The 27378-nt window shown below is 43.4% G+C and overlaps 1 protein-coding gene across 2 annotated transcripts in view; it reads left to right on the top strand.

Moving 5' to 3' along the window:
* The first annotated feature begins 364 nt into the window (after nucleotides 1-364).
* The window catches only part of PDK3 (pyruvate dehydrogenase kinase 3), a 60236-nt gene continuing 33222 nt past the window's right edge, over nucleotides 365-27378 (top strand). For both annotated transcript variants that reach the window (XM_016209297.2, XM_016209296.2), the window contains exons 1-3: nucleotides 365-631; nucleotides 19639-19780; nucleotides 24812-24883. In XM_016209297.2, the coding sequence (XP_016064783.2) occupies nucleotides 526-631; nucleotides 19639-19780; nucleotides 24812-24883 (320 nt within the window). In that variant the 5' untranslated portion in view covers nucleotides 365-525. The remainder of the gene's footprint in view (nucleotides 632-19638; nucleotides 19781-24811; nucleotides 24884-27378) is intronic.

The raw sequence follows: 27378 nt of genomic DNA, 5'->3' as shown, positions 1-27378 counted from the left end.
AGCGGCCGCAGCGGCGGGAGGATCAGGTTGCTTACGTGGGCCCCAGCCTCCTCCCAGCCCCCGCACCTCCGCCGCCTCTCGGCCGCCGAGGACCCAGTGGGGGGCGGGACCCTCCGTCGAGGCACTTAGCCCGCCCGGCCGCGACCAGGAGCCGCGGAGGAAGGACCCGGCGCTCAGCGGCTGAAGAACGCGAAGGCGGCGGCGGCCAATCAGCGGCCGGCGCGAGCGGCCCCGCGCCCCTCCGGCCCCCAGCTCCCCGCGGGCGCCGCGTACGTGCGGCAGCCGGCTCCGCCCCCGTAGGCGGGGCCTGGGGAAGCCGCGGGCAGCGAGCAGGGGCCGGGGAGGTGCTGCTGCTGCCGCCGCTGCTGCTGCTGTTGCTGCGGCGGCTGCACCCCCCGGGCGCCGAGGCCGAGGCCGAGGCCGGACTGCGCGCTCGGCGAACGTGCCGGATCTGCGCCTCTCGGCTGCACCCGCGCCTGCGGCCGCCTGAGCGTCTCGGCTGGTGTGTGCGCTGCCCCGGCGAGGATGCGGCTGTTCCGGTGGCTGCTGAAGCAGCCGGTGCCCAAGCAGATTGAGCGCTACTCGCGCTTCTCCCCGTCGCCGCTCTCCATCAAGCAGTTTCTGGACTTCGGTAAGTGCGGGGCCTCGGGCCCCCATGGTGGCCACGGTCCCCGCAGCCCCGGGGTGCGGGGCTGCTGTCTTCCGGGCCCTCCGCCGTCGCGGGTCTCCGCAGCCTAAGTCATGGGAACCGCGGGCCGGGCTCCGGGATGCCCGGGGGCTCTCCCGGGGACTCAGATTTCGGGACGCGCAGGGACAAGGCCTGGCACACCGGTCGGGGGCCTACCCGTAGACCCAGAACCTCATCCCAGGCGGGACTCCCCCCCAAACCTGCATGTTTAGCTTCAAATCTACTTGACACAGACCTCCCCGCCCTTAAAACTTCCCAGCGGAATGTGGGTGGCTTTTTAACGTTTTTATTTTTAGATTTTTTTTTTTTTTTTTTGGTTGGGTAAGAGCTGTTTAGAAACACCTTGAGGTCGTCTAAATTATGCAATGGCATTTTGTTCCTTTCCTGCTGTAAGGTGCTGGCGTGTGGCTGGAGCGGCCCGATTCGAACTGTCTTCTCAGTGTTATGTTAAACAGTTAGAGGCCTGGGCTGCGTTTGCCTTAGATGCTGGGGAAGAGGGGACCTGGGGGCTCCTAGCATCGGAGCAGGGTCCCGTACAACCCGGGCCTCGGGGCCAGCACCTTTGGTTGCGCCTCAACTTTTGTGTCCCACCCACCTTCTCCCCAGTCTCTTGGGCTGGTGGGCAGTTCCGCGGGGCGAGGTGGGAGCCCGGGGCCCGGCCCGCAGCCCGCCGGAGGCCTGGCTGGGATGGGCATAGATTCCACCACCTTATGCTAATTGGATCGTGTGTCCCCAGAGTGGTGCCCTTTCAACCGCCGGGCGAATACTAAATGCTGAATGCGAGGGGGCTGGTTGTGAAACACCTGGAAGTAAATCAAAAGTACTAACCCAGGTATCAGAATGGAAGTTGGCATCCTTGGAGGGAAATTAAATGGAGCAGCAAAGATGTTCTAAGCTCCCAAGGGAAATAACCCATTATTCACGTTTGTTCATTTCATGAATTTTATGTAAATGCCAAGGGATGGTGTCAGATGGGCATAAAACTAAAGTTGTGGAGTAGCTAGAATGCTCCGGGAGGACCCAGTATGCAAAATGTGGTGTCCATGCTGAAGTTGGAATAGAAGCGAGGAATAGGGTAAAGTGGAAACTAAATTAAATTTTAAGAAGCCAGTTTGCCAGAGAATGATGAGGAAAATCGAAGTTCAATGAGGTGTTGACTTTTGCATCTTAAACTTCGCTCCCCGAAGCTTTGCAGTTGTTTTACTCTACCATCTCTGGCTACTTGTGAGAATTTTCGAGGTTTGAGGCAGCTTCTGGCTTCATTGTTTAGAAAGAAAATATCACTGTTGCTATAAATAGCATGTTTGCTATTTCTTAATTTATGGTTTAGAGAAGAATCTGAAGGTACCAACCTTTCATTAGGGTAAACTGAGCCAGGCTGATTCACAATAAGGAACAAAAGGATGCCCTAGCTGGTTTGGCTCTGTGGGTAGAGTGTGGGCCCTGGACTGAAGTGTCACAGGTTCGATTCCAGTTCCATTCTGGCCTAGCGGGGGCGAGAGTGCTGGAGCAACCGATCGATGTTTCTCTCTCTCTCTGTGTCTCCCCTTCCCTTCCACTCTCTCTAAAAAAAAATCAATGGAAAAGATATCCTCGGGTGAGCATTAACAACAACAACAACAAAGAACATAAAGAACCCAGAAACTCCCAGTTCCCGCTTCCCCCTCAGATTGAAACAAAGCCCTAACAGCTTGGGGGAATTTTGCTTGATTTATTTTTAAAGCAGCTAGTATCTACTCATGTTAATAGGTGTCTTGGCAGGATGGTATTTGAGTAGGAAAACCACAGTGGGGGATAGTGTTATCGTGGAAAACCCATGGGACCAGTGTCTGGAAATGAATGTTTTAATTCTTGCTCTGCCACTAACTCATCAGTGTGGCCTTGGCTAAGTGACTGAACCTCACTGGGGTTCATTTTCCTCATTAATAAAATGTGTGGATTATATCAGGTAATCTCTAAATCACAGCTCCAAAACTCTGTGGTAGTAATTTCAAAGGAAAAGTGATGAGCTTTTGAAAAGAAAATTACCAAATTTTTTGATAGACATTTCCCATAAAAGGCCTCTCACCTGTTTTGGGAGGGATGGAGGGATACACTAGGATACTGGAAGAAGCCTGATAATTGAAGTTTTTTCCTTATAAGGAATTTCACAGAAGAGCCATGTAGAATTGTACAGTAGTGGAATTTCTTAGGAACTACAAGCTTGTTTGTAGTACACAGAAGAGAGTTGTTACACAAAGGCCATCTCAAAGAATACCTTTCTCGTAGTTGTAGCTCCTGATAGAAGTTCCATTTTGGTAAGTGATGTGGGAGTTTTATCATTTAGAATGGGTGTGGGGGTATTTTTAAGGTGAGGGGGAAGAAGAGGAGAGAGGCTTTCTGCCAAGTACCCTACAATTAGAGAGAGCTGCAGGGGAGGCCACCTCAGTACTTCAAGGACTAGGAGGGGAGGGGCAAATGAGTCGGCCAGGTGGGGACTATGGCAAACTCCCGGGTATATGCCGGCTGCAGAAGGGGCAGCTAGCTGATTGGCACCAGTTCAATATATTGTATTTATTTTTATTTATTTTATTTCTTTCATCACCATTTATCCCCTCTATGCCCCCTTCACCTCCCGCCACCCCCCTTCCCTCCCACCGTCACCACACTGTTGTTCATGTCCACGAGTCCAGTTCATTATATTTTAAAAGACCTGTGGCTCAAATGCAATAGATTCATGGGCCCTGTTCACCCACAGGCTGCCACTGTGTGAACTTTATGAACTTCCCCCTGGCTACTTTACAAACGGGACATAAATGTTTGACTAGAGTAACTAGACAGGGACCAGAGGAAGGATATACAGGGAATTCTATGCTTCTGTATTTGTTAGAACCACATCAACAAGTACACTGTCCTTTCTGTGCCACTGGAATAGCTTTATTATACCAGTGCATTCCTTGTTTCAGAGTGAAAACTAAAACTGGTTGGGACTTCAGAAGCAATGCTTTTACTTTATTTTTTTATTAAATTTTTTTGGGTGACATTGGTTGAAACCTATATGATCTTATTAAGCAGTGCTTTTATTTTAAAGGAGTATTTCTCAGTCTCAGCACTCTTGACATTTGGGGACAGGTCACTGTCCTGGGGGTGCTGTCCTGTGCATTTACTAAAGTAGCGTTCCTGGCCTCTACCCACTAGATCCAGCAGCAACTCTCCCCCCAAGTCGTGACAACCAAACAGATCTCCTGACCGTGCCATGTCCCGTGGGGGAGAAAAATCAGCCTCTTTGAGGACCACTGCTGTGCAGTATTTAGATCAATGGTCCACATGCCTGGGCCCCATCACCCCAACTTCTAATATTAATGGTCTGGGAGTGGGGTGCAGGGTATTGGTATTTTTTAGAAGATCTCCAGTTCTAAAGCATAACCAGGGTTGAAAACCACTAATTAGATGATTTGGATCTAGATTCTGTCTCCCTTTCATCTGTGTGCCTTTTTTTTTTTTTTTTCTGTGCCCTTTAAAATGATGAAAGTTTCTTGAACTCAGCCTGTATTTGAAATACGGCCTTCCACACAGCAAAGCGGAGCAAGAATAGCAAGTGGTCTAAACGGATCATGAGTTTATAATGGCAGTAGTGCCTTCTAAAGGATGGGGATTTGAAAAATGAAATTTTCTTTTTGGTCTGAGATTCTAGTCCACATGGTTCCCAAATCAAAAGGTAGGAAAGGACATAGAGAAGCCAGTTTCCCGCTTTTGTCAGCTAGCCCCCCGTTTGTGCCCTTGCTTATACTTTTGTCTGTACTTGCTTTTTAAACTTAATTCCTTTAGCGAGCTTTCCGTAGCTGTATCGGCAGAAAGTTTTTCTTTTTTTATGGCTTCTGAGAATTTATTTATATGACTGTGCTATACAATTCACTAGCCAACTCCCTGTTGATGGCTGGTAGGTTGTTTTGAATCTTTGCTATGACAACCAGTGCTACAGTGAATTACTGTGCGCATTTCATGCGTGTGTTAGTGTGTACATATAGGACAAATTCCTAAACATGGGATTGCTGACATCAAAGGGCACGTGCATTTGAAACTTTGATAAACATTGTCAACCTGCTTTCTTAGAGGTGGCCTGTTTATCCTCACCAGAGGTTTGAGGGGCCTGTTTTCCTACACATTCACCACATTGTGGTCAAACTTTGGATAAGTGGAAAATGGTATCTAGATTGCGTTTTTTTCTCTCCTTGAGCAAACATTCGTTTAATTTAGTTTTTTATTATGGAAAATTTTTGTGTGTGTTAATTCTCACCCAAGGATATTTTTCCATTGATTTTAGATAGAGTAGAAAGGAGGGAGTGGGGGGGGGGGAGGAGAGAGAGAGAGAGAGGGAGAGGGGGAGGGGGAGGGGGAGGGGGAGGGGGAGAGGGAGAGGAGGGAGAGGGAGAAATGGTTGCCTCCTGCACGTGCCCCGACCAGAGCCAGGGATCAAACCTGCAACCCAGGTACATGCCCTTGACCGGGAATCGAACCTTCTCTTCGGTGTGTGGGCCGACGCTCTAACCACTGAGCAACACTGGCCAGGGCTATTATGGAAAACTTTAAGCACATGCAGAAGTAGAGAGAATAGTATGATGAGTTCCTGGATCCATACTGCTGTTTATCTGTAGATGTTGCGTGTCTGAGCAGTCTGTTAGACTTCCTTATCAATGTCGTGCTTGTTTCAGAAAAAAATTAATTTTTTTCTATATTAAGACCAATTTATCCTTCAAATGATCTGTTCTTTAAAGATTTGTTAGAATCCCCCAATGAAACCTTTAAATATATATATATATATATTTATATATATATATTGATTGATTTCAGAGAGACAAAGGGAGAGGGAGAGAGAGAGAAACATCAATGATGGGAGTCATCGATCAGCCACCTCCTGCGCGCCCCCTGCTGGGGCTCGAGCCCGCAACCCCGGCATGTGCCCTGACCAGGATTTGAACCAAGATCTCCTGGATCATAGGTCAATGCTCAACTGCTGAGCCATGCAGGCCGGGCCCCTAATAAGACCTTTTAAACCTAGTGTGTTTGGGGAGCTATTGTTCTTTGACAGTTTTCAGTATTGATCTGTATAGATTTTCTGTTTCTTCTAGAGTCCATTTTGATAAATTTCTCTAGAAAATTATCCTAGTCATTGAGATTTAAAGTCAGTTTGCATCGCTGAGATAGTAGTCTATCAGTCTTAATTTTCTCTGTGGCTCTTTCCCCTTTATTTCTTTTATATTTGTCCTCTCCTCTCCCCTTTCCTGATTAGATTAGATGGTTGTTTATATGATTGGATTCGTTGATTAGTTTTATGACTTTTGTTTCTAGTTCATTAATGTCTACCTTGACTTTCTTTTCCACCCTGTTGTTTATCTCAGTATGTAGGGCTACAGTTTTATAGCCCTAATTTTCTTTATGCTTAGTTCTGTTGCATTGTGATCAGAGAATGTTGGCTGAATCATTATTTAATTTACTGATGTTTATTTTGTAGCCCAGTATTTGGTTCTTTCTTGTGAATGTTCTTTGGGCAGCAGAAAGTTTATGCTCTCTTCTCAGGTTACAGAGTTTGATATATCAAATCTAGCACATTAATTATGTTAAGTTTTCTCTACTTTTACTTTTTAAAATCTACTTGACCTGTCATGGCCTGAGAGAAGTTGAACTCTCCTAATAATAGGAGACTATTTCTTCATATATTGCCTATGGTTTTTGCTTTATGCCTGTTAATAATATGTTTGCTGCTTAGATATTAACTGCCATGTCCTCATTTTGAGATGTACCATTTAGCGATAGAGTGCTGTCCTTTTACTAGTTTAATGCTTTTTGGCCTGGATTCAACCTTATTTGACATTGAGATCTATCTAGATTCCCTATTTTCCTCTTGTTTATATTTTCTGGTAGAGCATTGCCATCATTTTATTTTCAGAATTACTTTGCTTTCAAAATTGCCTTGAAATATAGTATAAAGTTGGTTTTTCTTTGTGAATCAAACTTTTTCTTTTATGTGGTTAAGTTTAACCGATTTATATTCATTGATATGACAGATCTGTCATTTGTTATGATAAGCATCTATAATTTTCTTTTGCTTTTTTAAAAAGTATGTTTTTATTGATTTCAGAGAGATGAAGGGAGAGGGAGAGAAAGATAGAAACATCAATGATGGGAGAGAATCATCGCCCAGCCGGTATGGCTCAGTGGTTGAGCATCAACCTATGAACCTAGAGGTCATGGTTCGATTCACAGTTCTTTTGCTCTTTTTAATGCCTTAATTTTCTTTTTTCTCTTTTAAATCCTCACCTGAGGATACTTTTTCCATTGATTTTTAGAGAGAGAGAGTAGAAGGGAGGGGAAGGGGGAGAGAGGAAGAGAGAGAGAGAGAGAGCGCAATGTGAGAGAGACACATGGGTTGGTTGCCTCTGGCACTCACCCTGACAAGGGCTGGGATCAAACCTGCAACCCAGGTATGTGCCCTTGACTTGGAATCAAACCTGAGACCCTTTGATGTGCAGGCTGATGCTCTAACCACTGAGGACACTGGCCAGGGCTAATGCCTTAATTTTCTACTATATTGTATATCTTATTTGCTTTATTATATTACTTTTAATAATTAGGTTTGAATTTTTGGTTCTAGTGATTGTCTCTATAATTATTTATTTCTTTAGCCTTCTTTGTCCTGTATGGTCAGCACTAGCCCCTCGAGCCTATAGAGCTCTTAAAATGTGGCTAGTGTGGCTGAGAAACTGAATTGATTTCATTGTAATTTAAATTTAAAACTGATACTTGATTCGGTTAATTGGAAAACTTTTTTTTTTAGCCTCACCCGAGGATATTTTTTCCATTGATTTTTTTAGAGAGAGTGGAGGTGAGGGAGGAAGAGAGAGAAAACGAGAGAGAAACATCGATGTGAGAGAGACATGGATTGGTTGCCTCCCACATGCACACGAACAAGGGCCAGGGATCGAGCCTGCACCTGAGGTACGTGCCCTTGACTGGGAATCGAACCCAAGACCCTTCAGTCTGCGCGCCGATGCTCTTAACCACTGAGCCAAACCGACCAAGGCTAATTAGAAAACTTTTAAGTGTGTTTGGAACAATTTGGATATGTGACTCTATCTTAACTATAAATTTGATGAAACCTAATTATGGGTCAGTTATTTCTGATAGAAATTTAACTTTGAATTGAGATTGTAAGTATAAGGTATACACTGGATTTCATGGACTTACTTTAAAAATAGTAAAATACCTTAATATATTTTTGTTATGGTTCCATGTTGAAATGATAATCTTTTGGATATGTTGGAGTAAATAAATGTCAAAAATTTCACCTGTTCCTTTTATGTTACTGTGGCTGCTTAGAAGTTTAAAATTACATATTTGGTTGACATTATATTTCTATTGGACAGGGCAGCTTCAGGTGGTATATCTTAATTTTTATTAGAAGTAATAGGAACATAACATTTTAATGGTCAGAATAAACATTTATTGATTTTATTTCTCAACATAACTTTTCCATTTTTGTTTCGTTTGTTTGTTTTTCCCTGAAACCTGTTACTCTCGGGATTTGAGGACCAATTTATTGTCCTTGGCAGTTAATGTTTTCGTAGTTCTTTGCAAAAGTTTGAGGTCTTTCTATTAAGTAGTTGTTATGAATTAAATGTTCTCTTAGTGATAAAAGAAAAGGAGAACTTGGACTGGTACGACAAATTAAAATAGAACCTTCTGAATCATGAATGAGTTCATAGGAAATGATTCACGTTTTCATTTAGACGTGCTTTTTCATCATTGAGTTTTACCCTGTCTGCTTCTGGCTCCTTCATTAATGCATCTTTATCCCTCCTGCAAACTTAACTTCATATTTGTTTTATTTTCCAGTTCCTTTGCACTTAGTCTTTTGCATAGCTGCACTTTTTGTACTAAAGGCATTTGTACCTGGCTTTTCTTATTTCATTTTATTCTAAACTGTTTGTTTGCCGAGGGCAGGGCCTTGCTTCCCTGTAACCTTTTACAGCCCCCTTAGAATGTTTTGCTCTCTGCAGAGTGGGCGCCCCATAAATGGTGATCACTGACCCCGTGGAAAGGTTATTAAACATTCTGCCACTTTAACTGAGGCAGTTGATAGACGTTTAAACTTCTGTAATGTCCCCACATTTAAATGTGGCATCTCCCAAATGAAACCACCAGAAAGCCGGTTGTCTGACCACCTGGCCTTCTTTTCACAGAAGAGATTTCTACCGGAATCACACTGGTTCTGTGAACCTCTGAGCCTTTAGCTATTATAAGGCAGCAGCCAGTTTCCCAGTTTTTACTATTCTTGAGGTTCAAGGGCCCAGCCACCTGTTTTCCTTTAGAAAGTATTTTAAGATTCTGATACCCCCTAAGAGGTTGACTCCAGTTCCAAATGACTGCTCTTCGAAAAGCCTGGAGTCTTTAAGTCATTATGTTCCTTGGAGCAGGGAAGGCCAGTGATTTTGTTTCTGGAGAATATTAAAAAGTAGTTTTGTTTTTAATTGTGTTAGGAAAAGGGAAAAACAATCATTTTCTGTTTCCGGGTGATTTTATTTTGTACCTTTACATATATGCACGAGACACACCTTTTCTGTAAGTGGTAGAGTTTTTCTATTGTGAGGAGCTGCCAAGAATTAGACTAACCTGTTGGGAGACAGAAGCCAACTACTCAGAATTAAAGGGCAAGAGAACAATTTCATTTAGCTTAATGCATCTTGACCAGTATCTCAGTTGCAAGAAAGAATTGGCCTTTTGGGCCTTATTGATCTGGTAGGGCTGGATTTCAACATAACCTGGTTTTATCAGGCTCTGGGCACTAAAAGCGTAGCTCTGGTTTCGTTCCATGTCTTTGCCCTTTTGTGTGCTTTTGAAGGGGAGACACGGACACACTTACTGACCTAGTGTTGACTGAGTGGTTTCCTCCCATTAAGCGTTGGGAAATTGATCATACCGTTGGCAAGATTTGGGAAACGTTGGTTTTGTAAAATCAGAAAATACCACCACTTTTCTTCCTTTCTTTTTTTAATCCTCACCTGAGGATATACTTTTATTGCTTTGATATAGAGAGGAAAGGAGAGGGAGAGAGAAACATCGATGTGAGAGTGATACATCGATTGGCTGCCCCCTGCACACTCCCTACTGGGAATCAAACCCACAACCTTTTGGTGCATGGGGTGATGCCCAATCAACTGAGCCACACGGGCCAGGGCTTACAGCTCTACTCTACAGGGCTGTCAGGAAAGTCTTTAAGTGTACCAGTTTCTCCACAGCCCTGCCAAAACGAGGTTTTAGGATTTTAATTGTGTAATAGGTAACATAGAAGCTAAAAGTTGTATTTTTTCCCCCATGTGGGTTTATTCTCAGCATTTTGTTGTGTGTAAAGTACCCTTGAGCATTTAGTAACTGGAACCCGGAGTTGAATCATTGGCATGAACTCCTTGTCTATCTGGCTTAGTGAGCTATTGTGCTATGTATTGTTTCCCACTGTGTTCCCTTCTTTGGTAAGGTAATTATCAAGGCATACAATTAAAGGCATTTGCAAAGAATATCACCTATAATTCTTCCATCCATTTTTTTTTTTTTTTTTGCAGTAGCCTTCCAGTTTTTGCCCACATACAGTGGTGCCTCGGTTTTCGAATGTCTGCATGGACGAACATTTCTAGTTATGAACGCCGTAAGCCCAGAAGGCAATGCTTCGGTTTTCGAACACACCTCGGAAGTCGAACATGCCCCGCGGCTCCTGCTGAGGGCAAGATCCTGAGGCCCAGCTGTGGGCTGTGGATCCCTCAGTTTTCGAACGTTTCAGAGCTCGAACGGTCTCCCGTAACTGATTATATTAAAAAACCGAGGTACCACTGTATTTACATAGGTTAACACTGAAGGTTGGTTTCCTTTTTTTTTTAGTGCACAGCCCAAGTTTTTATACACTCAGTCACCTACAGTGCTTTTATCATAGTCAGGCTTATCACCTAAATCCTTCCAGAATTTATTGCTATTTCTGATGGGACTTTTTGCCCAAGCCCAAAAGCTATGAACATAGAGCTGTATGTCAAAATGTATGAGTCCTATGAGTTTGTGGAACGCTTTCCTGCTGCCCCTACCTGTTTGTGTATTAGGGGTGGTTTCTCGGAATGTGTGAGGTGTTAACTGAATTGTCCTTTATCCAAAGTGGCCTTGGAGGCTTTCTGGATGGGGGACACAAGTGGAAGAACAAATGTAAATGTGTGTACTACTCTTTTCCTTGATTTCCAGCTCCTTTCCTTGGCTGTTTACTCCTATTGGTGCTCCAGAATTGCTCCAGGATGTATATTACTAGGCAAGGCTGGTGTAGGACAAACCAAAACCTTCTCCTCTTTCATTCATTCAGGGGGAGCTTGAGCTTAGAGATCATCTATTCAAACTCCCCAGTTTCACAAATGGCAAAGTAGAAGCCACGAGTAACGAAGACACTGCCCAAGCCATCAGCTAGATGTTGATGTAGCATCTTGGCCACGCCTTCCAAAGTGAACCAGAAATTATTCTTTTTAGGAGGCGAAGGCAACCTACCTTTGTGTACCAGTCTCTAGCAGATACAGTAGTGGGAAGATGCAGCATCCAGGGGAAGTAGACGTTTCCATTTCTTGGATGAAGACTCTAAAGCTTAGATGATTTTAAGTATCTTGACTAAGCAAAGTTAGGGGCAAAACCACAGTTAAAATTCAGGTACATTGAGCTTTTAAACCTATGCATTTTTCATTCAGCGCAATATAACATTTCTTTCAACATAATATACCATTGGCCCAATACAATTCTTCCTAGCAAACAGAGGTTTAAGTAATGCTGAGGTGTTGTCTAAATTTGTTCTGTTAGACAGTCAGGAAATCGCATAACCTAATGGTCATCTAGTGTTATTGTTTCTGAACTATTAGATGGATACCTACTTATTTATTTTCACGGAAACAGTTCTTATTCTGAGGACCACCGCCAGTCTTAGTCTGCCTATTGTCCTTTGGGATATGAGAAGCAGTGTATGTAGGTGGTACTCAAGTCTTGATTTGTGGTGCCTCCCACCAGTGGGAGTTTGGGCTAATCCCTTAATCCCACTACACTCCAGTGACCTCATCTACAAAATGGAATTGATATCATCTAATCATGGGCTCGTTGCACTGATGAAATTGAGACTGTGCAGCACAGCGCGTGGCACATGGTAGGTGCTCTGTGATGTTGGCTACGCTTTTATTATGGGAAATTAGTGACACAGCATTTCCTGGATGAAATCAGCTTCTTGTTAAGAATAAAAACTGCACAGGGTGCTCTTAATCTGCAGTGTTAATTATCTTAAAGGTTGTTGGCTGAAGGTCCCAGCTGTATAAACTGATCATTTTCCAAGAAACAGCACTTTCAGCTCATTTGTGCTTTGAGTGTAACTGACTTTGGATCCGTTTCCTTCGCTGTAATGGTTAACTTAACATTTTGCTTCAATTAACCTTGAAGATGAGTACACTGTGACCTTTACTTAACTGCCTGCTTCCATGACAACAAGACATCCTGTAACTCACCAATCCACCCTTAGGACTGGATCCTAACCCTCTCTGGAATTAGGCTGATAGGGATCTGTGTGGTGGCTTTGGCTAGGATTGTTACTTACATGCTCGTACAGGTCAGAGCTCTGTTTGTGATATCAGTTCTGAACAACACATCCGTGCCTGCTCTCTGCGCTCTGGCCAGACGCACCGTCTTGACAGTTACCGCCACCGTATCTATCGCCTCCCTCTACCTTGCGGCTCTTGCCCTAACGCCAAGGATATCCGTACCCCTAACAAATAGCATATAGAGTGCGGTGAACCGTCTGGTAAGAGAAATTTACCATTACCAGCAAGTGCTAGCTTGGACCACTGGATTTTATTTGCTATAGCAAGTTTATACTGAAACTTACTAGGTATTTTAATTTTCCACTCTAATCAGTAAATATGAAACACCTACAGTGTGCCAGGTGGTGTGCTTAATGGATTCCTCCATTTTCCTAGGAATCCTGGGACCTACAGGATGTGGAACTTAGTGATTGGGGACAGTGGCAGAGGGGTTGCCCAAGCAGTGGGCACAAATTGTGGGCCCTCAACGAAATCCGTTTGCAACTTGCTTTGACCTTATCTGTCACACAGAGGGGCAGGTTTCTCAGTAGGTGTTTATGGGCATATATATTTCAAAAGACTAAACAAAAAAGATTTCTAAAGAGAGTGCAAGGCACTAGTGGAACCACCCCCTTTCCCTCAACACAGACACAGATGTCCTTTGGGGAAGGATCCGCAACCCTCTCCTACCTTAATTATAAGGACCTTACCACAGTCACTCTGTAAACTCTATTCCTATAACAACAACAAAATCATTACGTGAAGGTACACACCACAGGTCAATCACCATCAGGAAGGTCTGCATGTAGTAGCATGTTCTGTATGAGATTTGTGGGGATTTTTTTTTTTTTTTTTAGGAATAGATTGGCTCTAGTAGGTTTTTTTTTGTTGTTGTTGTTGTTTTTTAAATAGACTGGCTCTAGTTATAGGAAAACCTTTTCTGGAAGACTGTGTTTTTCTTGAAAACACTTTAATGACCACTTATTTCCCCATGTAAATATACACTATTGTAATTTATTTTACAGTTCCTGTAGTGTTGGATGTTTAGGTTGTTTTCCCAAACCTTGTATTGGAAAAATTCCTGACCTTAGGAGAAGCTGTAAGAACAATACAGTTAACACTCCCGTCTAGCACGGAGATTCACCAGTTAACTTTGCCACCCTGCAGGTCCTTGAATAATGTTGTTTCATTCTAACGTTGCTGAGACGCCACAGGAACCTAACCCTTGTCTGTATCAGCCTGTGGTAAAACTGGCCTCGTTATCTGTCGTTTCACCAAAAGTTGCAGAACCTATAAAGGCATTAAGTGAGGACTTACTATATTTGCTTTTATCTCTCCGCCACCCCATTCATCCTCCTGTGTGATACAGTTATCACACTGGAAAGCGAACTGGAAGTCTGAACCCAAGGGTCACCTCCCCCTGACCAGAACTTTATCAGGCGGGCAGCTACCCCCAGGCAAAGTGAAGGGCAAAGGGAGGCTCTTCTTTAACAACCCTGGGTAAACTCATTAAGGAGCATTAGGAAAGCTGGGGTGATGTTAGGACCCCGCCAAAAAGCCCTATGCAGTCAGGTGTTTTGGGTGCTCACGTAGTCAGTCTCTAGGCTGCCTCCGTCTCAGGCATGACCGCCAGACACCCGAGGGAAGCCCCCAGCGAGAAAGAAGGAAACTAAAATAAATGGCCCGAAAATGACCCCAGAGGAAACAAATTCAGGCAATAGAGGAATGCTTTAAAATGTAACGTGAGAAACAAATCATCTTCTACACCTCCTCACGGACACCTTAGGGCGGGTGTCATTTTCCAAAGATGGCCATGACGATGCTTTTCTACGATGGCCTTTGCCAGCCCTCCACGGAGAGGGGGAGCCGGACCCCCTTCCCCTGGACTCTGGGCAGGCTGTGGCTGCTTTGACCTGTTGAGTACGGCAGAAGGGGGCTAGCCGTGTGACTTCCGAGGCTGGCTCATAAAAGGTCCTATAGCTCCTACCTTGTTTACTGAACCTGTACAAGATTCCAGCTAGCCCAAGGCGGCCATGCTGTGAGGAAGCCCACGGTCAGGCCACCCAGTGGCTCTCCGGTAGGCAGTGCTCGTAGGGTCAGACTTGTGAGTAGAAAGCCTTCAGATATTTCCAGCCCCTCCACCACCCCCACCCATGATCTAGCCACTTCCCCAGTGTTTGAGCTTTCCCAGGTGAGGTCCCAGATAAGCCATCCCTCCTGTGTTCTGTCTGAATCCCCGACCCACAGCATCTGTGAGCATAATAAAATTAGACATTGGGCCCAAAGAAGTAGTGTAACCTCTGGGTGCTGTTGGGGCCTTGAATGTGATAGGGAGTGAGGGGTGTGGGAAACACCCAGTCTTTGGCTCTGAAGTTGCTGGCTCGCCATTAGTAATAATATTAGCAATAACACTGCTAGTAATAATAACAAGGTCTGGTCTGGAGTTGAGGGCAGCCTCAAGTTTGGTAGGCTCCAAATCTGCTACCTGTTTTGATCTCTTTTGAAATTCAGGAATAACTTTTCCCAAACAAAGGAAAACTGTTGAACTTCTCAGGCAGTGAAATAATATTTCTGGACATGGAGTAAAACAAACATTTAAAAAGTATAAATGAAGCTAAAACAATATAAGGGATTCTTTTTAAGGATATGTACAATCATTGGATAGCTCTCCATTCACACTTCATGTTTCTCTGAAGGACTATTCAGTTACTCATTGTTTAGCTGTGGTAAGTCCAAGAATTAACTACTTATGATTCCAAAATTCACTGTTTTCAAAAGACGGAAATCTTACAACTGGAGAGAAATCGAAGAGCTGCCCTTAAAATACTACTTTCTCAGTTACAGTTTATCCATTTTAACATGATTAATGGTAAAAATATCTTGGAAATGAAAACATTTAATTGACAGTATTTAGAAAAAGCAACATCATCTGAATGAGCTGATCATTCTGTTGGGCTTTGGTGCCTTGCTAGTAAATTTCCCGTTTCTTGCTCTCCTTCCCGCCCTGATCCCATTGCTCCTGCTCCCAAACCATCCCCCATCAAGTGTTAAAACTGGAAAATGTGGAGCCTTCAAGTAATCCAGACAGGAACTGCACGTGGCTCTGCAGTTTCCCAGCCCCCTGCTTTAATTATGAGATAAAGCATAAGGTCACCTCGTTAACTGAAGAAATAATTGTTTTTTCTGCTTCCTGTAAACTAGTCGAAAAGAGGATTAAAGATTCACCAGAAATACAGGCCACTCTGGAAACCAGGTATAAAGAATCATAAATCTGAACTGTTCTTGTTGCTCTCAGAAAGCCAGTCAAGTGCTCCTTTCTTACGGTGGCCACCACTGAGAGGGCTCCCTGGGTTAAATCGAAAGTCATTGGTGTTTCTATGTCTAACTCATTCTGTATTTTGGTGAATGGAAAGCTGTTTGGAACCTTTCTAGGCAAAGCAAATCATACCTTTTGCAAATGCAGTCTTTTCAATGAAAGGGCAGAGTATGGAAAGCAAGCAGAAAGCTGAGGAGAGTGGAAGGGTCAGCCAATGAGGAAGACCTGGAGAAATGCACGCGAGCGTGTGAAAGCCGGTGACCACTGTGTTCGCTGAAGTCACACTGCCACGTCCTTCACCCTCTCCTTTGTCATCTTCTGAACTGCTACTAGGGAATAACTTAATTGGCAAATTTGAGTAAGATGAAGTATTTGGAGAAATGCAGAATAAAACTAGAAAATCAAAATTAAGGAATGTAGAAAAGCTGCAGAAGGGGGGGGAAATGAAGGCAAGTAACTGGAAAGAATAATTGGAAAATAGTACGCTAGGAGACAGAAGAACAGAAACCTTTTGAGAGGACATTCAATGAAAACCAAAAGGTTTTTCTTTTTTTATAAGTTTACTTAAAAAAAGTTTATTGGAACGCTTTGATTTAAACTGAGCATCAGCATTAATATATGGGATAAAATACTTTTAACTTATATGAGGAAAACCACAGAAAGGTTTTTAAAAAATCAGGTATTTTGTATTTATTTAAATATATCTTTATTGATTTCAGAGAGAGGGAGGGAGAGGGAGAGAGAGAGATAGAAACATCAATGATGAGAGTCATTGATCAGCTGCCTCCTGCACACCCCCCACTGGGGATGGAGCCCGCAACCGGGCCTGTGCCCTGACTGGGAATCGAACCCCAATTGCCTGGATCCTAGGTCGATGCTCAACCACCGAGCCACACCCAAGCTGGGCATCGTATTTATTTTTAGGTTCACTAATTAACTAACTATAAAAGACTTATCCCTCGTTTAAGCTGATGTGTAATTAAGGTATCAGTACAAAGAATTTGTCTCTAAAGCTAAATTAGGATGTAGGAGGCAAAACCTGAGATCTTTCAGGTACTCTTTGAAAACTATAAACTTCTGAAAGTATTATCTATTCCCCGATAAACCACTGAGAAGCTACCATAGGCGGGGCACTCTAATTAGTGCCATGGGGGACATATATAGAGACAAATAAAAATAACGTTTCTTCACTAGTTTATAAAATGCTGATAACCCAAGAAGGCTAGCTAGCATAAATTCCTCTTGTAATCTGGTCATCTTAGACCACGTCAAATGAGTGGTTGAGTTTTCTAGTTAGTGTGGGGTTCACCAAGGCCTTTTATTTTAAAATAAATTGAAGTGGATGCTGGGGACACAGAACATACTTTAATCCTTTTTTAATTATGTAGAATCTTCAAATGAGCACAGGCAACGCACTGAACCAGAATGCAGCCCTGTTCTCAGGACTCAGCAAGTACCAGGCCTATTTGATCTGGCACATAGGGCCTCAGGCTCTTTCATTCTATCATCGTTGGCATTGTTAGTTGGCATCGTTGGCATTGTGGTTGCTATTTTAATGAGCCTCTTCTTCTACATTTTAAGAACTTGTTCATGTTCAAATTTTTTTGGTAATTTTTTATGTTTTTATTGATTTCAGAGAGAGGAAGGGAGAGTGAGAGAGATAGAAACATCAGTGATGAGAGAGTCATTGATCCACTGCCTCCTGCATGTCCCCCGCTGGGGATGGAGCCCCAAACCTGGGCATGTGCCCTGACTGGGAATCAAACCATGACCTCCTGGGTCATGGGTCAACTCTCAACCACTGAGCCACATCAGCCTTGTCCATGTTAAATGTTAGGCACTTTTTCACCCTCACTATAGCCTCTGCAAAATTGGTACTGTTCGTATTTTATAGATGGTGACACTGAGGCTTAGAAGTGTAGTGACATTCGCCTGAATTCATGAAGCTAGTGGGTACTCGAGTCAGAATTCAAACCCAGCCCAGCCAGGCGTGGCTCAGCGGTTGCGCGTCGACCTAGGATCCAGGTGATCGGGGTTTGATTCCCGGTCAGGGCACATGCCTGGGTTGAGGGCTCCATCTCCAGTCAGGGGCGTGCAGGAGGCAGCCGGTCAATGACTTTCATCATTGATGTTTCTCTCTCTCCCTCTCCTTTCCTCTCTTTGAAATCAATAAAGATTTTTTTTTTTTTTTAAAAAAAGAATTCAAACCCAAGTCTACCTCCAGCACTTGATCTTGGTTTTACTTTCCTGTGGGACCGCCGCCTTGTATCTGAATTCTGATGTCCAAAAAGCACTTAAAAAAATTGAAGTTCTTTTTTCATAACTTTGGTGACAAAACTCATTGCATGGCAAAACCTTGACTCAACCTGACTTGAGATCATGGGGTCACGGTCTTTGGCCTTTGTCCTGCTCAGTATAAATATGCATAGATCTCACTGCAGATACGTTATATGTGTATAATAGACCATATTACACATGGATCTACGCACTCCTTTTTACCTTCCTAAAATCTGGAAACCTTTAAATTCGGAAACCAACTTGCCCTGTGGGTTTCCAGAACAGATGTGGACCTGACCTCCCCTTGCCACCTGGTGCCTGTCAGCCTGCACTGTCACTTCCCATCGCCCTCCTTCTTCACCCTACCTACGTGCTCTAATTTGCTGCTCCGAATATGTTGTGGAAGGGAGAGGGGGAGGGGGGGAGAGAGAGACATCGATATGAGAGAGAAACATCGATCAGTTACCTCCCACACATACCCCGACTGGGGATGGAACCCCCAACATAGGTATGTGCCCTGATCGGGAATCGAACTTGCAGGCTTTCGGTGCACAGGACAACACTCCAATCACCCGAGCCATGCGGTGAGGCTGGAGCACGTTTCTGTCTTCAGAGCTTATATTCTTTCTATCAGGTCCTCCATCCCCCAAACACCATTGAGTTTACAGCAGGGCTGGGGGATTTGGGGCAGACCCCTTTGTCATGGAACTACTCAGGTCACGTGGCAGCCAGGGGAGGGGCTCAGGTTTCCTCTTTCAGGGTGCGTGGACCTTTTCTCTCCCTGTGTCCTAGTTATGTAAATTTGATGCACAACCAGCTCAGAGTCCCTGACCTGTCTTTATTTTTTTTTTTGTTAATCTTCACCCGAGGATATTTTTTTCATTGATTTTTAGAGAGAGGAGAGAGGGAGGAAGGGAGGGGAGGAGGGAGGCGGGGGGAGGGAGAGAGAGAGAGAGAGAGAGAGAGAGAGAGAGAGAAACACTGATGTGAGAGACACATCGACTGGTTGCCTCCTGAACATGCCCTGACCTGGCCGGGGATGAAACCTGCAACCCAGCTACGTGCCCTTGCCTGGGAATTGAACCCGTGGCCCTTTAGTGTGCAGGCTGACGCTTTAGCCGCTGAGCGACCCCGGCCAGGGCGTGACCTCGGTCTTTAGAGTCAACACAGTGTCCTGCCCTCTCAGACATGCCTTGGTGAATCACTCTGCTTCTGAGAGCACCTGTGACCTGGTTTCCTTGACACATCCCAAGTCCTATGTCTCAGTCAGAGATGGGGTCTGTGACTCCTTCCCTGAGTGGCAGAGTCGTAAACGCAGCACATAGCAGGTGAATATTTGTGGAATGAATGGATCTGTTGCCTTCTGGAACCCCCTCTGAACAGGAGTCGATTTATACGTTCTCTTACTTTTGTACTTGGCAGTTTTCCCACAGTGTTTATGGGAAAACAAATTCCGATGATATCTCAGGTCACTTTTAGATTGCCACTGGCAACACTAGGGACGGATTTGTGTTAAGGAAAAAAACTGCTTCCAAGGTGGCCTCTGGGAATAAATGTTCTTTTGCTATCCTGATTAAATTATTTTCTTAAATTTGCTACTTCAGAGGATAAAAATTTAACTAGAGGTTGCAGGATTACTTAATTTTCTCTTCCCTACCAGTAACTGCTGCCATGGGAGCATTTATTGTTCCATCTGTCAGATCATCAATTTTTCAATGTATTCGTTTTTCATCTCTGGATAGGGAGAGACAATGCGTGTGAGAAAACGTCCTACATGTTTCTGCGGAAGGAGCTTCCCGTGCGCCTGGCCAACACCATGAGAGAAGTTAACCTTCTGCCGGATAATTTGCTGAACCGGCCTTCGGTGGGACTGGTCCAGAGTTGGTAAGTAAATGACGTGGCTTCGTGGGTCTTCCCGCGACGCTCTGAACCTGCGGCCTTGGCACCATCCTCCCCGAAAGCGCGCAGCGCCCGTGCGGGAACGAGTCACTCGGGGTAGCCGTTTGCCAGGCAATTAGGCTTTTCTTAACTGACATTTTAAAGTTGTCCTAATGAAAATACTTCTAAGCTGTATGAGACACTTTCCTGACCTTTCAAATTTTATTTTTCTGCTTATAAATGTGATGGCTCATTTTAAAAACCAGAAAGTACGGAAGAGTAGAGGAGCAGCAGTGCGGTGACCATGCGCGCAGGTCTGCAGTCCTCTAGATGGGGGTGCTGCTTCGATCGAGTCTCAGCCAGGCTCCTTTTGTTTTCCTTTCCTTTTTTTTTTTAGAAAATTTTTTTTTTTTAAATTTTAATATGTTTTTATCGATTTCAAAGAGAGGGGGAGATAGAGAAGCATCAGTGATGAGGGAGTCATTGATGGGCTGCCTCCTGCACGCCCCCTACTGGGGGCCGAGCCCAAAACCTGGGCATGTGCCCTGCCCTGGAGTCAAACCACGATCTCCTGGTTCATGGGTTGATGCTCAACCACTGAGCAACACCAGCCAGCTTGTTTTCCTTTTAAAGAAGTTCCTTGAAGGCAGTACTTCTTTTATTTTTATTTTTTATTAATTTTTTTTTTAAGTTTTATTTTTGTTTAAAATATTACAGATGCCCCTTTTTCTCCCCAATGACCTGCTCTATCCTGTCCCCTCCCCCTCCCCAGTCCCTCTCCCCACCATTGTCCGTGTCCTTGGGTTGTGCATATCTGCATATAAATTCTTTGGTTACTCTCTCCCCCTCCACCCACCCGCCTTCCTCCATCCCTCTGACATTCCTCAGTCTCATCTATGCTTCCATGTCATTGAATCTATTCTGTTCATCAGTTTATTAAGTTCTTTGGATTCCACATATAAGAGAGATCATGTGATGTTTGTCTTTCGCTGCCTGGCTTATTTCACTTAGCATAATATTCTCCAGGTCCATCCATACTGTCCCAAAGGGTACGAGATCCTTCTTTACAGCTGCGTAGTATTCCACGGTGCGAATGCCCCACAGCTTTTTACCCACTCATCTACTGATGGGCACTTGGGCTGTTTCCAGATCTTAGCTACTGTAAACTGTGCTGCTATGAACATCGGGGTACATATATTCTTCCTGATTAATGTTTTAGGATTCTTAGGATACATTCCTAGGAGTGGAGTCACTGGGTCAAACGGCAGCTCCATTTCTAATTTTTTGAGGACCCTCCATACTGTTTTCCATAGGGGCTGCACCAGTCTGCATTCCCTCCAGCAGTGCACCAGGGTCCCCTTTCTCCACACCCTCGCCAGCACATGTTGTGTGTTGATTTGTTGATGGAGCCATTCGGACAGGTGTGGGTGAAACCTCATTGTGGTTTTCATTTGCATCTCTGATGATTAGTGACGTCGAGCATTTTCTCCTGTGTCTCTTGGCCATCCGTATGTCCTCTTTGGAGAACTGTCTATTTAAGTCCTTTGCCCATTTCTTAATTGGGCTGTTTGTCTTCCTCTTGCTGAGTACTATGGGCTCTTTGTACACTTTGGAAATTAGCCCCTTATCAGATTCATCCTTGGCAAATACGTTTTCCCAGACCGTAGGGTTCCTTTGTATTTTGAGGCTGTTTTCTTTCGCTGTGCAGAAGCTTTTTAGTTTGATGTAGTCCCATATGTTTATTTTTTCCTTTGTTTCTCTTGCCCTAGGAGATGTATCAGTGAAAAGTCCACTACGTGGGATGTCTGTGACTTTACTGCCTATGTTTTCTTCCAGGATTTTTATGGTTTCGTGACTTACATTTAAGTCTTTTATCCATTTTGAGTTTATTTTTGTGTATGGTGGTCAAGTTTCATTCTTTTGCATGTATCTGTCCAATTTTCCCAGCACCACTTATTGAAGAGACTGTCTTTACTCCATTGGATACTCTTGGAAGGCAGTATCTTTTAGAGCAACTTAAGTCATTTATAGGGACCTCAGATTGGAAAAGTATCAGTACCTGCTATGCTGCATTTGCCCTGTGAGAAGTATGAAAAATCTTAGCAAGTATAACTTAAAGTTCAATCAGGTATAGCTCTGATGTGTAAAGCATGTGTTGTTTAACTGAGGAAGTTGAATTTGTGAGTCAACTATCTACTAGGTAAGCAGGCTGAGGTTGGTGAGTGATAGGATGTAGGAGAGTTGGTGTACTTTTAGGAAGGGATTTGCATATATTCAAGATCATTTGCAGGCCTCCTCTGGATTAGAAAAGTAAGGTAGAAGTCACCACAGAGAAAGCTGGAGGAGTTTGGGAGGCCAGATGCAAAGAGTGCTCTCAAGGTGGGATAGAGGACGTGCTGTGGGAGCCTGGAGGCCGGACCAGTGCCACCTGTGGTTTCGCACTGCCCCTTGACGGGTGGCTGGAAATGACAGGGAGAAGGAGAGCATTTTAGGGGAAGGGAATGATGTGGACAGATATAAGGAGCATGGGACTATTAATTAATTTGCATTTAGAGGCTCAAGGGAGGCCAGGCTACTGAGAGAATGGCCATTCAATAGTCATTCCTCAGTATACAGGGCTGGGCAAAAGTCGGTTTACAGTTGTTCCTATAATACAATAATTACTACATAAAAATACAGAAATAAATTCTGTTTCATGTACTCACAACTATAAACTTACTTTTGCCCACCCCAGTATTAATTATAATAAATTCCTAGGGCTGAGAATGAATCATCTGAGAAACACTCTGTTGGGTAGTCTGAGAGATACAGTGTCTAATCCCTGTCCCAGGCAGACAGTAGCTCCTCACTGTGGAGGCACAGGGGCCCTGGAACCCAGAGGAGATGGTGACCATGGCTTTTGAGCTCACAGTCAGGTGCTTTCTACCCTAAATGCATAGCTTGTTTCAGAAAGAGCAACAAGTTTGCACAAGACTTCTTCATATAGTTTATATCAGCACTACTGGGGGCTACTTTGGTGGGGGTTCTACGCAGGCTAGATGACTTCCAAGTCCGCTGGTCCGGGTGGCAGTGACAGTCAAGCCTTTACTATCACTTATGTAAAAGTTACTTCAGGGACCTCAAAGTGAGCTGCTGGCAAAGCATAGGCTCAAATTACGGTGCCAACTCTTTTTGTGTCTCCTCACCATTCCCCGTCCATGGCCATTCCAAACACACACACACACACACACACACCATTTCCCCCTTTTCTTAAACATCCAATTTTGAAATAATTTCAGACTTAAAGGGTTTGCAAGACCAGTAGCAAGAATTTCCATTATGAACCTTCATAGACATTCACTAACTGTTAACATTTGCCATCATTTGTCCTACTGTTCTCATTCATATTCTCTCTCTCTGTGTGTAGATATATATGGTATACCACACACACACATATGGTACGCGCATATATATATATAATACACACACATGTTATTTTTCCCCCTGAACCATTGCATTAATGGTAGACATCATGCCTCTTTACCCCCAAATAATTTAGTAGGTATCTACTTAGAACAACTCTTAGAAAACCACAGTGTGATGGTGGAATTTGGGACTTTAACATTGATCCAGTAATATTTTTCTAATATGTAGAACTTGTTCTCATTTCATTAATTGCCCTAATAGTGTTCTTTTTTTTTTCTTCTTCTTTTTTTTTTTGTAGAACACCCTCCCCCCCACCCAGTTTAGGATCCATTGCAGGATCATGCATTGTGTTTAGTTGTCATTTCTTTTCCCTCTTAAAAGGGGCCCTGTAGGGTGGTTTGACCTGATGATTTTACCAATATCTAATCCATAGCCTTATCTGCCCAGAGACTTTTAAAAAAATACCCCCGGAAATGAACATACTTTAGTATTATGCATTGTCACAAGGTTCAAGTAAGGCTGATTAATAAAACGTCATTTCTGTCTATTTATGTGCTTAGCAGTCATTTTTAGTTGCTTAAGTAGCCTCATCCTCTATCAGAGCTGGCTGGTAGGATTAGTGTAATTAATTGTTGGAAATAATTAGAATAAGAGATAATTTTTTCAGGACATGTTAAGACCCAAAGCAAAGATCACACACCTCAGAGTAATTGAAATCTCTGCATCCCCACCGGATCCAGCAGGTCCTGTGTGGATGTAGCTGCTGCAGTAATGTGCCTCTCTGAATCCCATTTTTCTCTGTTCTCTAGATCTTTATGTTGGACACATTATGTCTTATACTGACCCTGATTGAAATATGGAGCTATTCTTAATCCTGAAGCTGTTTCTGAGGGCTCAAGGGAGTTTAACTTTGAGAAGGAACCTTCTTTATTTCTAGTTTCTGAGTTCTTAGCGCACACTTCATTGTCAAACACGTGCTTCTTACAATTTATATGCCCTTTTTTGGGTAATCAAACTATAGACTTGGTGTGCCAGTTGGATATGTTTGTAAATAGGAGAAAATCCAACCAAACCTGACTTAATTAATTAGCTTGTGTAACTGTAAGATCCAGTCATAGGATGAGATTGTGGTGTTGCTTTCAGAGATGCATGAGCTTATCAAGGCCCTGCTTTCCATGGTGGCTTCATTTGCAGGCTGGATTTCCTCCTGGTGACAGAATAGCTGCAGCAGTGCCAGGCTTCACATCCACATAGCAAACTGTACAAAAGCAGAGCAAGTTGATTTCTCTCCCAGAGACCTCTAGCAAGCCCTTCTAATTTTACTGGTCGGAATTTTGACAGTGTGCCCACTCCTGAGCCAATCCCAGTGTCCGGGGATATGCGATGCGGTAACAGGCTTAGACTTGGACTATCAGACTACTTAGGAATCTACGACAAGAGAAATAGTATTACCCAGAGAAGAGTAGAGCCACCCAGGAGATTTGCATGACATTGGCTTCTCCTGAAGCGCTTGGGCTGCGTGGAGGGAGGGGAGGGGATGTTATCTGAGTGCAATTTGAGATACTCTAAGGAAGAGGGAAAGGAGAAATGGGCATTGGGTAGACAGATAACACAGTGACTCTTCTTTTTCAGGTATATGCAGAGCTTCCTTGAACTTTTGGAGTATGAAAATAAGAGCCCTGAGGATCCAAAGGTCTTAGATAAGTAAGTAAGGTACCAAACTCACCTGAAAGTAACAAATTCTAGGTAAAAATGGTTTGGAGAATGGAACTCATGTCAGTAAGAACCAAGAAGTATAATTTGGACGAAAACATTAGGTTTCTTAATGGGTAACGACTCAACATTGCCTTTTTTCCCCCAAATTGAGTTAAAAATTTAACATAGTACAAAAGGAATAATAGCATTTAAATTATGGTTCATGTTCTAATTCTTTTAAGAATTTTTATTCAATTTATTGGGGTGACATCGTTGAATAAAATCACATAGGCTTCGAGTATTTAATTCTATAATACAGCATCAGCACAGTGCATTGTGTGCCCACCACCCAAAGTCAAGGCTCCTTCCCTCACCGTATATTTGACCCCTTGACTCTTTACTACCCTCCCCCCTTCCCTCTGGCAACCCCCACACTGTGGTCTGTGTCTGAGTTTTTGCTCATTTGTCTGTCTTGTTTGTTTATTTGTTGTTTTCAGTTTTATATCCCACATATGAGTGGAAACATATGGTTCTTGACTTTTTCCATCTGATTTATTTCGCTTAGCATGATATGATCTAATTCTTTTTTGCTTACGGGGAACTGGAGCGGGCCCTCGCTCTAGATGTGCGGCGAATGTTCCACCTAGTGGTCGCTCTAAGAATGCAGTGGGCTCTGTGTGTGCACGAACCTATCTATCTACTCAGTCCTTTGCAGTATTTTTTAAGCACTGATTTATTTCGACGTACAAATCCTTTATTTTTACAGCTTAAAATAACCCAGATACAAATTTCATACAGTTAACTAACTAGGCTGTTTGTGACAGTGATGAAATTTTTTATCTTTTTATTGCATTATGACACATCTTAAGATTAGTAATCCTGACCACTGATGAAGTTCTCGCATTACATATTGTTACCTTCAATCTGAGTTGGTGACATTATACAAAGACATTTATTTAATATAGTAATTGCATCATTCATTGGGATGTGCTTTACATTAAAGTGACTACTTCCTGGCTATAGTAATTAACTACCACAGGCAGTTCGAAGTTTCGCGTGATGAATTAGATTCACAGATTTGTAGTCTGTATTACATATGGATTAAGTGGTTTAGTAATACGTGATGCAAAAGGGATGTTTGAAATTAACCCACTAAAAGCATTTAAAACATTTTGTGTGACACTGAAGCTTATCTTAATGCTCTAATTATCTTTTGCAAAAATACTTTTACATATGTAAATATTTTTACACAATGACGGTCTAACCCCTGTCATCCCCACCCCTGGGCCCAGCAGTCCTCCTGCAGTTGGCTCTTCTTTACAAATCAGCCCTACAGTCTTCTAAGTCTGCTCCTCCTGCTTGCCCTTCTGTGGTCATTTAGCCACTTGAGGAAGGACCAGCGAAGAGCCGAAATCTTTTCCTCTAATATCAGGACCAAGACAAGGATGTCCCCCCTTGCCACTCCTATTCAACATAAGTACTGGAAGTCCTTCATTTATTTCTCTCTTGCCTTCTGACTGATTGGTGAGAGCTCTCCGAGTTTTTGATTGGCCCAGCACCCATTTCTTCCACTGTACCAATAAGCTATTACACAATCTTTTCAGTCCTGTACAGTTTAAAAATTTTTCCAATGCGATATTACATTTGAACTCAGAAAAACAATAATGGTTTTATTTTAGAGAAGCAGAAACGAGTGTGATTTTTATATGACAGCCTCAATTCTTTTGCTGCTATTATGCACGAAGGCTGCTAAATTCTCATGCTGATGGGAGAGATTTCTGGTTTTCATTTTCAATTAGCCAGAAAATACAAACCCTGGCTCTGAGCGTGGCTTTTTCCCCCAAGAGAAATGAAGTATCCTTTTCACATTCCTTTTGTCGTGTTTCATATACACATGAGTGAATGCATATGGCAAGCCTGTTGTGCTGAGGAGTTTCTTTCTAAGTAGAAACCTGGTGCACATAATTGTGAGACTGAACACCCTACATATAGGTAGGTGTTCCATTAAAAGAACTAGACAAACAGCAGTTATATAAAACCTTAGCTCGAGGACTTTGACCCAGCCCTCTCAATTCACAGATAAGGAAACTGAGGTCACAGGCATGAGGTGACTTGCCCAAGACCATAACATCAGTTAGCAGAGCTGGATCTGGAGATCACATTTCCTTTCCCACAGGATTTTGTTCTTGACCGTGCACCATGCTGCTAGAACTGCTGGTTCAAGCCATGAGTAGCTAGGCCAGGTTTAGTTATAAATTAAAATGTAAAGGGAAAAAGCCCTTGACCTATTTTATACTTCGCTGGGTGTTTTGTGTAATGAATCTGTGAAGTGTGGAAGGGAGGCATTGGGTTAGAGCCCCAGATGCAGTGTTTTCCTTACTATCAGCTCTTGCTGTCATTCGAGGCTTTGAAATTAAATGAATCCAATCCAGAAACTTTGTTTTCTCAGAAGTCATTAGTGAGTAAGTGTTTGGCTGATATCCTAAAAATTAAGACTGGCCTCT

The sequence above is a fragment of the Miniopterus natalensis genome, chromosome X (assembly GCF_054644295.1).
Source record: "Miniopterus natalensis isolate mMinNat1 chromosome X, mMinNat1.hap1, whole genome shotgun sequence".
NCBI classification, from domain to species: domain Eukaryota; kingdom Metazoa; phylum Chordata; class Mammalia; order Chiroptera; family Miniopteridae; genus Miniopterus; species Miniopterus natalensis.
This window is presented reverse-complemented; position numbering and strand designations above follow the sequence as displayed.